General features: G+C 37.7%; 1 protein-coding gene across 4 annotated transcripts in view; it reads right to left on the bottom strand.

Annotated features, from left to right (window-relative positions):
* Positions 1 to 5,380: 5,380 nt before the first annotated feature.
* Positions 5,381 to 15,853, bottom strand: part of Drosha (drosha ribonuclease III) — a 123,025-nt gene continuing 112,552 nt past the window's right edge. For all 4 annotated transcript variants that reach the window (XM_026390143.2, XM_026390144.2, XM_026390146.2 and 1 more), the window contains 6 exons: positions 14,203 to 14,344; positions 12,655 to 12,737; positions 12,460 to 12,563; positions 10,111 to 10,203; positions 9,279 to 9,325; positions 5,381 to 5,763 (listed from right to left, as the gene is read on the bottom strand). In XM_026390143.2, the coding sequence (XP_026245928.1) occupies positions 5,633 to 5,763; positions 9,279 to 9,325; positions 10,111 to 10,203; positions 12,460 to 12,563; positions 12,655 to 12,737; positions 14,203 to 14,344 (600 nt within the window). In that variant the 3' untranslated portion in view covers positions 5,381 to 5,632. The remainder of the gene's footprint in view (positions 5,764 to 9,278; positions 9,326 to 10,110; positions 10,204 to 12,459; positions 12,564 to 12,654; positions 12,738 to 14,202; positions 14,345 to 15,853) is intronic.

The following is a 15,853-nucleotide window of genomic DNA, read 5'->3' as shown; positions in this document are numbered from 1 at the left end:
GTACATGCTAGAGTTAAGACATCGAAACTAGAAGAATACTTTCCCTGGCACCTGTTAAGACTCAGTGCATGGAGTTGAGTTCTGGAAAAACTGGAAATGTTACACAGGGAGTGATCACAATTGTGCCAGGTCAGAACAAAACCAGAGGTGCCATGGTTCTGGGAGATGTTTGAACACTGAGTTGCCTAGCCATTGTCAAGGCTTTATCTGGTCTGCAGTTTACTTTCACTGTTTGTTGTGCAATACCACAACATCAATTAAGCTTCTTAATGTGGCTTTGCTCATATTGACAGACCCAGGAGGGCTGAAAAAGTGGAGGGTGAAGTACAGATCACCAATGATCTGTGCAGTTAATGACCTGGGTAAATTCACGGCGAAACATTCTGACTGAGGAGGATGCATTCCCAGAGCACCTGGGAGAACCACCGAGCAGGAGAAAGTTGGCTGAGGGACAGCCACTTGTGGAACCAAGGACAGAATGTCACTGATGACTTCCCAATGAGCGCCCTTTCTCGGGAATATTCCATTGTAAGAAAATGAAAGCTTATTTTGTCACCAATTCCTTTAAGCAGAAATGGAGTCTTACTGGGTAAAATAACACTGATTAGCACAGCACTACAGAGAAGTCTCGAGGGTCGGATTTCACATCCCCTTTGGACTTTGTCTTCAGGCAGTTAAGCATTCAGGAGAAAATCCTTTCTCTTCATGTGGCTTCTTCAGCCACATCATTTGTGAAACAATTTTTAAGAGACAAAACACAATAGATCCCCACGCTTGTATTCCTCTTATCTGAGATGCCTCTTGAAACTTCCAACTAATCTTTTACATGGTTAATTTCTCCCCACTCCCAAGCCACACTATGAGATTTAAAAAAAAAAAAAAAAAAGAAAGAAAAAAGGGAGAAGGGAAAAAACAGACGTCCCTTGTGTTACTCAGCAAGAGTATGTGATTTGTAAGTTTCTAAAAATCCTTCCAGCCCTGCTTATTTTGACAAAACTACTTAACACTTCAAGCAATGAACTACAGGGCATAAAAGTATAATCTGCAGAGAAAACCTTAATCCTCCATAGTAACCTATTTGAATCTCCTCAAACGCATTTCGGTGTGTAGGCCTGGAGAATTAAGTTAATTGTTTGATCTGAGAAGAAAGGCAATTAGGGCTCTCTCTTGATCTTTCTGGTTCAATTCTAGTCAGGGGCAGCCACTGTTCTCCAAGGCTCCATTTGAGACCTCTATTATTATAATAATAGAGGTGAGCATTAGAATCGCCACAGTTAAGAGTCTCCTTGCACTTTCATTATGTGTTGTTTTATCAGGAAATTTCAAATTGTGATGGGCTAATATTCAGCGTATAAATGGTCAGCTAGCTGCTTAAAAAACAAAACAAAACAAAACAAAACCCACTTCATTTCAAATTCCTTCCTTAACCTGAAATGAATGAAAATTTACAGAATCAGCTCTTGAGGTGACAGGTCCTGTGGGTTCCAAGTTCTGGCTAACTTACAGGCAAAGATCCTAGGGGCTTCTCTTTACAGGGACAACTCTAGGGCCACTGACTGTGCAAGACAGAGGTGGGTGATCTCAAGGGGAAAAGATGTTCTGAGAACTTGCTTGAAACAGAGCAGCACTATGACAATCTAGTCAGAGACAAAAACGAGATGTGTTATATAAGATTAAATAAAGATCATTTGTCCAAAGCAAATACTAAAGAGGGAGTTGCTAGAGATGACACTCTTGGTGACTAAAGCCTGTCCCAAGCCACCAGTTAGTGCTGTCACTGATGACTTACGCCTCACCTCAGGTTTCTGTGGCTCTCATTGCAAATAACTCAGCAAGAATATTCCTGGAGCTGCTGTTCATCTGCCTTGTCCATTTTATCTGGGCTTCCTGCCCTGTAGAGGTGGGAAAACCAAGGTTGACAAGAGAGGACAAGCTGTCCTCTTCCTGCAGGACTCCACTAGCAGATGCTGAACTATTTTAGCATTTAGCTCTTGCCTGAACCTAGGCCCAGGAGATCCAGAGAGGGAGAACATGCTCCACTGGTCTCCAGTGGGTCATTCTCCCTCTCAGCCTGAGTTCCTGTAGGAAGATTGCTTAAAGGAAGCTGGAGCTCCCCTTGGGTATTGTAGAGGAGCCCCATTTTTTTAGTCATCAAACAGTAATGGGAAGGAGCCCAGGCACGGTGCTAGTTGCCCAGATTTCCAAGGTGCATTAGTGATAGTCCTGTCCACCCAGAGCTTGTGGACTAGTGGGGAAAGATGGGTGAGTGAAGAGCCAGTGACAATACAATGTGACGATGTGATTCAGGAAAGAATCCAAGAATGTAGATCTCACTCAAATATAAGATCCAGGGAAAGGCTTGCTGGAAATAGTGTTTGGGTAAGGCCAAATAGATGAGTAAGAAATAATTAGCAAGGAGGTAGCCTATTTCATGCAGTCCTGGAGGGGAGAGAAATCAGAACATATTGAAGGATCTGCAATTACTTCTGCAACGCTGGAGAGTAGCATTTTGGTGGGAGCCAGCACAAAGGGCTGACACCTGCTCCTGAGGGATTTCATGCCATGGGAAGAAACTTGGGCTTAACTTTACAGTGATGGGAAACCTTGACGGTATTTTAAACTTAATAGGAACGTGAAGAGATTAGCTACTCAGAGAATGGGAGCGTACTAGTTTTCTATAGCAGTGTAACAAATTACCACTAAGGGGCTGGGGATGTGGCTCAAGCGGTAGAGCGCTCGCTTGGCATGCGTGTGGCCTGGGTTCGATCCTCAGCACCACATACCAACAAAGATGTTGTGTCCACCGAAAACTAAAAAAAAAAAAAATATATATATATATTTAAAAAAAATTACCACTAAGTTAGCTGCTTTTAAAAACAATATCCCTAGCTTGGCCAACTCAACACAAAATTAACCATTGTAACCACCTATTATCTAAAAAAACAAATCAGATTTTTGTGCAATGTCATAATGATATTGCGGTTGAAAAATAGAATATTCTACCGGATGAAAGGCCTTTCGTCCTGGGGAGTATGGTAAGGTAGAGTCCGTAGCCTAGCCAAGTACATCAACCCCCAAAACCTAAAGGAATGGTCACTCTCTCCTAAGCCTCTGTGTGGCACCTGAAACACACCGGTGTGTTTCCTTTTTTTTAAATAAAGTGCTCTTTGAGGACATGGATTCTGCTTAGTGTTTTAGACACAGAATGCAGTAGATGCTCATCATGGGCCCTTGATTGAGAGCTGGAGCTTGCAAGGTGCCTGGACTTCATGTAAAGTGAGAAACTAGTATCTTCAAGTGCCCCCCGCCCAACACCCTCCAAGGTGACTTGTGGAAAGAAACTTTTTCTATTCCGCCTCTAGGAGCAACAGCATGTGACATACAGTTGAGTTAGTGAATGAACTTACCATCTTGCCGGCTCTTCTCCAGAGCAGAACTAGGGGAGTCAGACAGGGTTGGATTGGGCAGGCAGCAGGGTTGGAGTCTGGTCGCAGTGGCCTGCCAAGTTGCTCCACATGGTTAGCTACAGAATCTGGTTGCCAGTCTCCTAATGCTCTGTAAAGTGCTGATCGGCGAGGCCAATCTGCCTTCACAGAGTGTCTGCTGGGTTCCATCACAAGAGCTAAACTAGTATTTTACAGACTTCACTTCTCCATGTTTCAAGAGCCATTAATTTGGAGAGAGAAGATGGAAAAGGCCAGAGTACTACAGAGAGGAAAAATCAAGGCCAGATAAAAATTCCTGAACAGCATGTTGGATTCATTACTATTTTCATGCACATTCAAGATCGGGAATGTGTTTGCTTAGGGGGAAGAAAAAATCAACTGTTTTGCTTTGCTCCTAACATTGTCAAGGTCACCTGTGACTCCAGTGTTCTCTTTCCAGTCCTGCGATCTGGTGCTAGCATAACTTAAATATAATGCTCAAGCAGACTTCACCCCCGAGGGTGGCAGAAACAACCTGGCTCAGAAATGAGTGTCCCCTCCCTCCTCAGTGCCACCCCATGGTCATCTCCTGGCCTCACTGGTGGGGAGCAGGGGCGTCATGGCAACCTTCTCTTACAGGCACCAGCAACAAGTTGTTCACTGACTGCACCTTCCTTTAGACTGATTAATGAATGATGACGTACCCACAACTGGCCTTCAAGATCTGTGTCAGCATGCAGCCACCAACAGTTATGTAAATGTGCATTCAACACTAAAGAATCAGACATAAAAGGTAAGGCAGGCCGTCGAAGCCACCTGTATGGCATCTCATCATTTCAACACTTAGAGCTTGGGTGTGCAGGTCTGGCGGGGTAGAATTCCCTGTGTGATGGAATCATGGGGGATTTACTTTCCTTTTTTTTTTTTCAAAGTAACATTTGTTTCTTTTTACTGCCAAGAAAATAATCTTCCAAATTTTCAATAATGGATCTACAGCATTTGTAGTTATACAGGTAAGAAAAGAAACACTCCCAGACACCTGAAGTGCTCACTATTCTTCTCTTCTCCCCCAACCCCTACTGCACCTCTTGCCACTGAACTCCTTGTGGACCGTGCATTCCTGTTGTAGCACACAAGCTCCCTGAGGGCAGGGGGGCTTGGTCTGTTCTGTTCACTGATGAAACTGCAGTGCCTGGAACAATGCCTGATATATAGAAGGCATTTATATATAATATTCACTGAAATAATAAAACATATTTGTGTTCCAAAGAAGTTTTGCTTTTATTAATAAGAAATCAGTGATGCTCAGTGTAAAATAATATATATATATATATATATATAATTTATATATTTTTTTAAAATGTCATGTCCTCTAATGTAAAGCTAGCCCTTTACTGAAAGGACTACTTACAGAAGCTGATGGAAGCTATGAATGCTCCTCCCTGCTCCCTACCCCTTCTCCCTCTCCACCAGGTAAAGCTGAATACAATTTCAGGAGGTTCTGAGACTTCTTTGAAGTTTCTCTATAATCTTCTCAAAGGGACATCTGACCCCAAGATGAGAGCAGTTGGTTGAAAGAGTGGTCTCGCTTAGAATCATGACTTTATGACTTCTCCTGTATGCCAATGATTTGAAGAATGCATGTGACTCACATCAGTGTTCCACCTCCCACTAGCCAGTTAAATGTTAAATAGACCCCTCCTACAAAGGACTTACAGAGGGTTAAGTTCAGTATTTGCGACTGAGAACCTGACAACAACCAGGTGAAAGCTGAGAATTCAGTTAATAATCCAGGTGTTTTGAAAAGTACAGTTGTTATTACCATATAGTCAAAATACCTGATAAAGTAAATTTTCACCTATCAGCTGACAGTCTGAGGTTACAATCTAAGACAGAGATAGAAAAACATATTCTACATAGAATATGCTTTTTAAATTTTATTGTTTAAAGGGCAAAATAAAAGGGAATAATGCACATCCACCCAAGTGAAGTTTCCATTAAATACAAGACTCAAATACTTTGTAATAAAGATCATCCACCTAAAAACAGAATATTTGATCAGTAAAACAACAACAGCAATTTGACTTTGAGTTTTATTTCAATGGGCACAATTCATTCATTGTCTTTGGGAAAACTAGGCTAGGTCTCGATGGGCAACAGTCACAGTTATTAAGCAAGTAAATACTCCGCCACTTCCATGCCCTCCTTCACTTCTTTATGTCTTCAGTCTCATCTGGCTCTCTCTCTTGATGCTCTCTTTCCCACCTCATTTCTTTTAACTCTTGTCTGTACTTCCGCTCAATGAACCGCTTCTGATGGGCCATCTGGGGAAAGTTATCTGACACAAGGAGATATATTTTATACTTAATAAAAGATAGCCACTTGTGCAAAGAATGATGCAAACTAACACACACAACTACACTTATATCCATGTATGTAGCTGTGTTTTACTTTTGTTATTAAGAAATAAACAGGAGTCCGGATCAGCATTCCCAATTCTAGATTTCAACATCTGAGGTGATGAGTATAAATGGTACCAAAATATACAGAAATGTTAAAACACAGATGTGTGGTTCTGGAATGTTCCCAACCAGATGCTTTAACACTGTTCTCCTGGCAACAAGTGATTTTTGGGGAGAGATTAAAAGACACCATACAACAGAGTGGTCTATTTTTGAAAAGCTCAAACCAAAGCTTCAGACACATAGTGGTAGTATATATCAAGAACTAAAGTTTCTGAAAAAAGTCTAAAGGATCTTTGAAGGACAAAAGGAGGCCACATTCTAAGTCATTATGTTTAGCAATTAATTCTATTTTTAAAGTTTACCAGGAAAGGTCCAAAGCCCATACCTGTAAAAGTAAATCAAGTAGAGAATTTTGATTTGATTACAGAAAAACATCACTCAGTGGCACAGTTGAAGCTATATTTAATTTGATACTTGACACTGTGAAACAGTGCTGACACAAGGAAAATCTGGACTAAGATTTGGAAATTTATAATTCTGTGGTCATTTATGGTCTAACTTTTGTGTAGCAATGAAGAAATCAAGTGTAGAACAGAAATAGCCATTTCATATACTTAGTCACATACATGTACTTAAATGACAAGCTTCTCAAAGGAAGCGTGTACCATCTGGTAATGCAGAGGCTCTGCCTGGCCAGCTGAGGGACTGCTGTGGGCAACAGGCTCTTCTTCCTTATGAAACAGAGCTGAGGGAGAACATGGCCTCTTTGGGCCTAGCAAGTTAAGTTTGTGTGTCTGTGTTTTAAGGGTAAAGCATAATGAGTGACTTTATTTACAGTATATTCCTAAATTCTTTTATACAGTGTTCATTCCTCACCCCAGGTTGGAGATGGGTCAGGGAGGTGAAAAAAAAAAAAAAGCGACAGGCAGTGATTCAGTAAAGACCTTACAGTGATTTTTTTTTTTTAATATTTTGTTTTTAGGTGTAGTTGGACACAATACCTTTATTTTATTTATTTTCATGTGATGCTGAGAATCAAACCCAGTGCCTCCCACGTGCTGGGAGAGCGCTCTACCACTGAGCCACAACCCCAGCTCCCTTACAGTGATTTTTAAACAAGAAGAACACAACATTTATATTTTAGAAATAAAACAGTAATAAAATCCTCTTCCATAATTAATACCAAATTGATTTCTCATGTACTATGTAAATCACAGGTTTCAAATATTACAAATACTTTCTAAAAGAATAAATAAAACCTAAGAAGTTAGTTGTAAAACTAACTTCATTTCTATGAAATGAACACTATTTCTTCAGTAAATACTACTGTAAAATTTAACTTGCATTTTTAAAAGAAAATCCCAGTATTGGTAGACTTCAAGAATATGTCCAGATAGCCTTTTTTCCCCTAAGAAGCTATATACTACATACACACACAACAAAAACGTGTATACACATTGCACAGATAGAAAAACATTTAAAACCATTCCATCATCTACCCTTACAATCAGAGACTATAGGTATGTACCAATGGGTATACTTTTTTTTGTTTAAAATACAATCTAAGCATTTCCCTATATCATTAGTCTTCAAAAATATAATTTTAGTGGCTACAAAATATTCTACATTTGGATGTAGCAAGAGTTGGTAAACTATTGCCACAGGTCAAATACAGCCCTTTACCTGTTTTTCTCAATAAAGTTTTATTGGAACACAGATGCATACCTCTTAGTTTGCATACTAATTATGCCTGTGGGCCACTGTTCCAGAGTTGAGTAATTTTTAAATTCAGTGTAGCCTGAGAAGCCTAAAATATCTGTCCTTTTATGAAAAATGTTTGTCAGTTCCTGGAATATACTATAATTTATTAAGCATTTCCTTAATATTAAACAAAGTTTTCTTTTAATATTATAAGTCAAGCTATGATTACCATGGTATGTGAACCCTAGTTCATACTTCAATTAAATCAAATAATTTGTTCAAAGAGTATGAACTTTTTAAAGGACCTGACACATATAGCCAAGTTGCTTTTTAGCAGTTTAAACTAGTCATTCCTACCAGTATGTTTGTGGAGGCCTGTCTCAGAACAGGTGAGCTTTCTGGTACTGTTTAAAGCTAAAATCGATTAAAAAAAAAAAAGCCTCCAAAGATAACCTCTAACAATTCTGTAACTGGAAAATGGAACCTTACTTTTATTTCAATATGTGATTATGGTGAAAAAATTCCCAGCAGATTCAATGTAAAACTCTCAGTGAAGATTCCATGGACATTAGCTCTTGGCTGCACTGGCTTCTCCCCCACCCAACTATCTCCCTGCTCTTCCAAACAGGAAAGCACTGTCTGCGGATTACCACTTGGGTCTCAGCCCTCCTGCCTTTCCTGGAATCCTTCCCACAGCTGAGTGTCCCGGGCCTCTTCACTCTTGCTTCCTGCAGTTCACTCTCTCCCACCTCTTTTCACTGGGTACTTGCAGCATAACTGCACTACATTATCATGGTGTGCCCACAAGTCTGCTTAGAAGAAAAATGGCTCGCACTCAATTTAGAAAAGACCATGCAGTCCCTTCCATGGTCAATTATGTGATTTAAGTTTCTTCAACCCAGGATTTCCACTCTTGAAATCTATCCCATAGAACTGAAAGCACCCATATATAGACATTTATTTTGGCAATGATAAACACGTGTACACACGCAGAAACAAAGTATTCGCCACAATAATAATAATTTAAAAAGCTGAATAAAAGATAGCACATCCATAGTGGGAAATAGTATGCAGTCATTAAGAAAGTATGGAGGGGCTGGAGCTATTGCATAGTGGTAGAGTATGCAAGAGGTCCTGGGTTTAATCTCCAGTACTGGGGGGAAAGAAAAGCAGGAAAAAATGGATTGAAGCATTCCCTATGACTTGCAAGATTTCCCATGATGTCTTACTGAGCAAGAATAATGTATCTCATGTAAGATTTTAGTATACAAATATATGCAGAAGCATGTAAATATTTAATAAAATAATTTAATAAAACAATAAGCAAAAATAGAAAAGAAAAATATTCATATTTATACTTTTACTTCTGTATAAGATTATGGAAGTATAAATATATGGGTGAAAACACAATAACCTCATGTTCACGTGAGCTACATGGGCTGAGAGTGGGACTCTAATGCAAAAAAGGAAAATGACAATCAAAATGCACTCTCAGGAATAATTGATTTTTAAGTTATAAGCCCATTTTATACATCTTACATTTTACTGTACTCTGTTGGAGAATAATTATGAAGAAAACAAGATCACATTTTATCAGTACTTACCATTTTTCTACTTCCTCATTTTCTCTCCATAAAACATTCATTACACTATGAACATATAATTATAGAAAAAGAGATAGGCTTACATTTTTCAAGTGCATCCATTGCTGCTCCCATTTCTGCTTGCTGAATACTATTAAATAAAATAAAGGTGAGGTACACTTTAATTCAAAGATTATTTTTTCAAAAACACAAGTTATGGCTATAAATTATTAAGGCTGATTTTCATGTTTGGTGCATAAAATTTCGTGTGATTTTTCTATTGTCAAGTATTGAATTGTGCAGATAGGAACATACACAAGAGCATGAGAAATGTCTTTTATTTACATAAAGCCTATTTAAGATACTCATTCTACACTTTTCATATGCAATAAAATATCTTCCATTTATAATAGGTCTGAAGTATTTCTTGCTTAAGGTTGAATACTCTCAATGTAAAGTTTAAAGAGGAAATAAATAAAATAGAGAAACAAGATATAGATTGAAGGGGTCAAAGAAAAGCGATAATACATGTGATTTTTTTTTAACAAAGATGAGAGCATTTCCACAAAGTTCAAATGAGATGTGATAAGAAATCAAAGGTCTAAGGACTATGTCATGCACAACATGTCTAGCTTGCATCAATGTGTACTCTGCTGAGACTAAAACTGGATAGAACTGACCTGTGAACCAGCAAAAGTGGCTTTCTCTAAGTAAGCAAAGCCCCTATGTAATGGCATTCCCTGTTTAAGGATGTTTATAAAGTTCAGAGGTTGGCTTGGTGGGGACATTAATCCTTGGGATTCACTTTACTATTATCCTCAAACACTCCACACTCTAAGTTAGCAAGGAGACTATAGGACTTGAAAATACCAAGTAGGGACTTCCTTGCACACAGGACAGTCATTCCATGAAATTTGAAGTATTTTCTTCTCGTACCTTGGTCCTTTCCCACAGCCTATTCTTTCTCCCTTGAAATAAACGGCCACAGTATAGGTTCTAGCATGGGATGGCCCCACTGTCTGCAGAGTCCTAAAGTGAAATAAAAGAATATTAATTATAGAAAAGCACTAATTAATTTTTCTTGCTACTATAAAACTCCAACAAACCCCATGTACTTATTGCCTAGACAAAGGAAGGTAAAAATAACAAGTAACATGAAAATGGTAGAAAAGGGAGAGGGGTAAGTTTTTAAATTGTCAAACTGACCAAATAATGAGAGCTTTTGAAGTAGCAAATTTTAAAAATTCTGTACTTCATTTTTATATTTTTCCCAAAGTAATATGAATAGCATCTAAACACTCACAGTGCAGTGCAATATACTTCCAACTGACATCTAAGTGTGCATATTTAAAGTATCATAAAATTTAAAAAGTTCTACTGTGAAAGTTAAAAGCTTTAGTCTGTTTACTGTTTTTCAGTGCTAATCACAGCTAAAACCAGTAAACATTCAGGTAATATACCTCAGGTCATGTCTGAGAGGTTTCACATCCTTTATGGATTCTTTCTAATGTCTGATATTTTATCAAAAAGATCAGAAAACATATTTAATTTCTGAAACATCTAAGATCATTTCAAAGGTACATTATAATGCCAAGTACAAAACACAATCACCCCAAAACAAAGCTACAGGATTTTAATGAAGTAGTCCAGATTTCAAATACAGTAAATCTGATAACTTCATGGAAAAGGGAAATTAAAAATAACCAACAAAGATAATGGAATGAATATAGTAATCGTGAAAAAACTATGTAAAACAACCCCATCATCTCGATAACAAAGAACAGACTCATCATGTACTCCTCTGGGGGGGGGGGCGCGCATGAGAAGGGAGCACAGCAATTTCCTTTGTGTTCCTAAGCTCCAAGGGATGAGCGTGCAGTGCTGGCTTCTCCAAGGCAGTACTTACTACGGCAATTGTGCCTGGCCTATGAAAAGTTTATCATCCTATTTAGTTTATTGAACCTTAATTATCACTTTGACGAGGAAATGCTTTGAGCCTTTCATATAATACAGCTCAGATATTCATTATGCTTATTAGGCACATATTAAAGTGCCATTTCTAAACATTTGGGCTTCTTTCCCCAATAAATAAAGGAAATGTTGTTTTGTAGTGACAGCTTCTTGGCACAATTCGTGTAGCTTGCTGTGGGGTGATTCAACCTTCTCCTGGACTCAGTTTTGCTTTTAGCAAAAAACCCTATGAACTGTTCTGAGTATTAAACAAAAATATGAAAAAAGATTTAAAATTCCCAACTGCCACTATGTTTCTCCTTGAGTATTCTGAAGCTTAAAAAGTCCAAAGGAGGGCTTTCATTTCATATGGAACACACATACACAAATGTGTGTTTGCAACCACTTCTGCACAGGCAAGGGGTAAAACAGCTCTGAAAATACATTTTTAAAAATCCCTAAAATCACATATCAACAATACTTTAGGATGATACCTATATACTTGGATAATCCTTTCAGTTTATAATTCCTCTTTAAATCACCTTCTGAATCAACATATAAGTGTCACAAGATGATTACTTGTCTTCAGAGTCAAACCTACTATCATCACAACTGGTAGATATGGTAAGTGACCCATTACTTACCTTCATTGCGCCTGAATGACTTTTGGCTATTACTCAGAGTGAAAAGATACTCAAAAGTATAAGGCTGCTTTTGATACAAATTCTAAGAAAGAAGCTTTTAATATCTGAGTAACCCAGCAGCAGTGAACAACTGCCCTGCTTCTCACAGTGACCACTGGGGGAGACAACCTATCTGTTAGGTGACAGAGACAGAAGCCAATAGGCATTCAAGGGCAAGTACAGAAAAGTACCCAAATACTGCTACAAATAAGCACCCAGGATCTTCTAATTTAGATGCAGAAGTTGTGCTAGGCTGTGTTTCTAGATTTGAAGAAATAAGAAGACAAATATAAAAATGTACATAAGAACAATTCTTATTTTGATCTTGTAATTTTAGTATGTCTTCCTGCCATGCAGTAGTACAGAGAATTTCAGAGCTGGGAGAAGGCACAGAGATAAATGAGAGATAAATCATCCATAAATGATTTTAGGGATGTTTAAAAATGTATTTTCAATGCTGTTTTAGCCCTTGCCTATGCCAAGATGGAGAGGCCCAAGGAGTTTCTCTGCTAGGCCCAGGGTCTCACCAACAGTCAGTAGGTCTTGATCCTGGGCTCTCATCATGATCAGCCCATTCATTAGTTGTCCCTCAAAGCACATGAAGATCAGCTAAGCTTACTGGTCCAGTGGTCTGCAAGCAACGAGTACTTACTTGTACAGGGGAATGTCTGGCTCTTTCCCTTCTGTCCTAAGTGTCAAGCAGCACTGCTGTAGCTGGGATTTGGGGTCATTCCAATCTTGATTCAAAATGAACTCCTGTGGTAAGTTCCCAAAACACATTTAGTAAAGGGTTCTGGAATCACCAGAAACAAAGTATACCACACATTTAAACTTCATATGATCTTACTTTTAATCGTGGAAAGAAACAGACATTCATGAAAGTATGAACGTATTCCAAATCCTTATCAATGTATAGTGCTGCAATAAATGCTGGAAAAACAAATAAAAACAAATATTCACTGCAATTTATCAAAAAGAGCAAAAGACCTAGACTTTTAAGCAACATATTAATAAAGTTTTCACCTTCTAGGCCCTTTATATTTCAGCATAACCATTTCATCTTTCCTTAAAATTCTAATCTTTATCACTAATATTAGCAGCAGCTACATAGATGTGTTAAGATGCAAAAATCAGAGTACAAAGGCCAAATTGCAGTTAGCTAAGGGCTAAATAAAAGACACACAAAATGCTGCTATACAGCAGGGAAGAAAGGGTACCTGAGTCCACAACCACATTATATCTAACAAATCAAAATGCAGCTTGAAGAACAACATATTCAGAATGTGTAACATAACACATCAGAATAAACACATTCTCGAGGCCTACTACTCCCATCATTAATCTTCAGCTCATCTATGTAAGAGTCCCACATTAAAATTTCATGAACAGAAGACGACAATTTTTAAAGATCTAATCTGCCCACATTAAGAAAAATTTAGTTCTGGGCTTAATGACAACATAACTATATATACAATTTTGCATTAATAAATGGTGAACTACTAAATATAGATAAACAAACATTGGTTACAAAGATGATGCAATTAAAAAGGAACTTTAACCACATAGACAAACAGTAGATTTAAAACAAACAACAGAAAAAACAAAAAAGAAAAAAAGAAAAAAAAATAGCTTTCATTGAACTAAAAAGAAAAATGCTCTTGATTTCTCAACTAAATTTTTATATAATCTTAATCTTTCGGTTACTTTTATTCAGTTGAAAAACAATTCCTTAAATTGCCTTTGTACTTTTTAAATAATCTGGTTTTCTACATACTTTAATATTTGTATATAATTACAATTGACAAAAATATTATAACAACAACAACAAAATTCTAAGGCCCGAAATGGTCCACTTCCTTTGAGATAATATCTGAAGCAATAAAATTATTTATGTAATCCTTTAGTAAGCGACAATGGAATTATTTATAATGCAACTACACCATATCAGAAACTGCAAAGTAGAACTGTGAGCTCATTCAAAATAATCGATGAAAATTTTCGTCTTTTGTGGACAACCTATCCCTTTTTCTGGGCCACTTTATGAGGGCTGCTGTGTGGCAAAAAGCTATGATTCACAATGAACAATCTTTATACCTGTTATTGTGTCACATAAAGGGATATGATGGCTGAGAGAGGGAGGACTATAGGGGAAACTACCATCGAACAGAGAGATTAAATGTAAATGCATTATTCACATCTTAATTTCAAATAATTTTCTTTCAAACAAGCTTTGATGAAAAGCATAAAATAACAAACAAACAAACAACAACAAAAACTAAAAGAGAAAAGAGGTTTCTTTAGCCAAAAGGTATAAATGAGGAGGATAAAAACTGGTCAACTTGACTTAAACTTTGAACTGTAGGTTAAGAGAAAAACTTTGCCCTGTAGGACTCACATTCTAAAAGGTCCGCCAAGGTCTTGGTCCTCAGCGCCACAGGCCTCTTGGTTTTGTCATTAGTTATGGCGTACTCCTGCATGCCCAGCTCCTCTGCCACCTTGGCTTGAGTTCTGTTATTCACCAGAGAACTTCGCAGCAACTGGCCAGAAGGAATTCGAGCACATAAAGAAATCACTTCACTTTTCGTCTAGGGCTTGCTCATATGTTGGGCCGAACCAGCCCTGAGAACATCTCATGACAGGAACACCGGGTCTCCATCCTCAACCATTTCCCTTGGATGATGTGGAATACTCCATATGTTCCCTACTTCTCCTCCATAACCCATTCTGTTCTGCTACCTGGATTTTACTTAACACTTAGTTTTTTACTTGTTTAGTAGCAGTGGGGTAGGGTTGGGGATATGCTATAATAGGACAGAAGGTCAATAGTTTCTATCAAGTTTAATGCTATTAAATAAGGAAGGATTAAAATTTTTTAAAAATCATTTTTTCTTAAGTATTATGTACATTCAATAAAATATACCCCCTTTGAGGGAACAATTAGATCAATTTTGAAAATCTTATACATTTCCACTGCCCCAATTCCCTGTACCCCTAGGGAATCAATGCTCCCCCAACCAGCAGGCAAACAGCCTACTTTCTGTCACTGTACATTGGTCTTAAGGAAGGTTTCCTAAAAGTCTAAAACAAACATCAAATTTCAGGGCACAGATTTTAATTTTGATATTATAGGATTTAGAGAAATTATGTTTTAATAAGTAATATTGAAAAGATTTAAATTATTTATGTACATTTTCCCTTTTATTGTTATTTTAAAGATTTATGCTATCTGAATCTCAGTTTTCATACTTTGATCCTTTATCTTTAATCAATTAAAATTTTCATATTTCAATTTCAGGAATTCAAAACAAAAATTTCTACTAAGAATTTCAGACAGGTAAGAGTCCTCTAAAAACTATCCAAGGTAATATTAGATACCACCTAAAAATTATGCAACCAAGCTGTCACAGAGGTATCCACAAAACAACCTGGTTTAACACTCACTAGGCGAGAGGTGGAGAGGGAACCTAGGGGGAAGGTGGGTATATACAAAGATGGCAACTCCCCAAACAAAAACTGAATTATGCCCAATCTCCAGGATTTGGGGAAATAATGAACCTAAAACTATAATGCTTCCTACGATAGATATAACAAATTCTTGGTCTCTTGAAGAAACCTTCCTGAACACAGAGCAGGAGCAGGAAGCAGCTGGGTGGTGCTGGTGTCATGCCCTCCACTGTTCCGCGACGCACTTTGTTTATTAGATGCAAGTTTTATGCTCTATGGCTCAAAAGTGTCAACAGAGCTTATGAAAATCAAGATTTATTCTCAATGCTTGATATTGAATCCTTCACAATAGATAAATAAGAAACAATATGTTCTTAATTTGTCTGACAATGATTCATGAAGCAGAAATACAGCTTGATCTTCATAAGCCATGCTTGTTGTTGAATTTTAGACTATAACTCTTTGCCTGTCTCTGCTCCCTTCCTCCTATTTCCCCCTTAACTCCATCTTTTCTTCAATAGAGTGTTTCATTAAAATTAATGTCCATGCCAAGTTCAAAATTAAAAAGGACAAGTACAACCAAAGATGGTGGCACACCCCTG

This window comes from Urocitellus parryii, chromosome 1 (genome assembly GCF_045843805.1).
Source record: "Urocitellus parryii isolate mUroPar1 chromosome 1, mUroPar1.hap1, whole genome shotgun sequence".
Classification (NCBI taxonomy): domain Eukaryota; kingdom Metazoa; phylum Chordata; class Mammalia; order Rodentia; family Sciuridae; genus Urocitellus; species Urocitellus parryii.
This window is presented reverse-complemented; position numbering and strand designations above follow the sequence as displayed.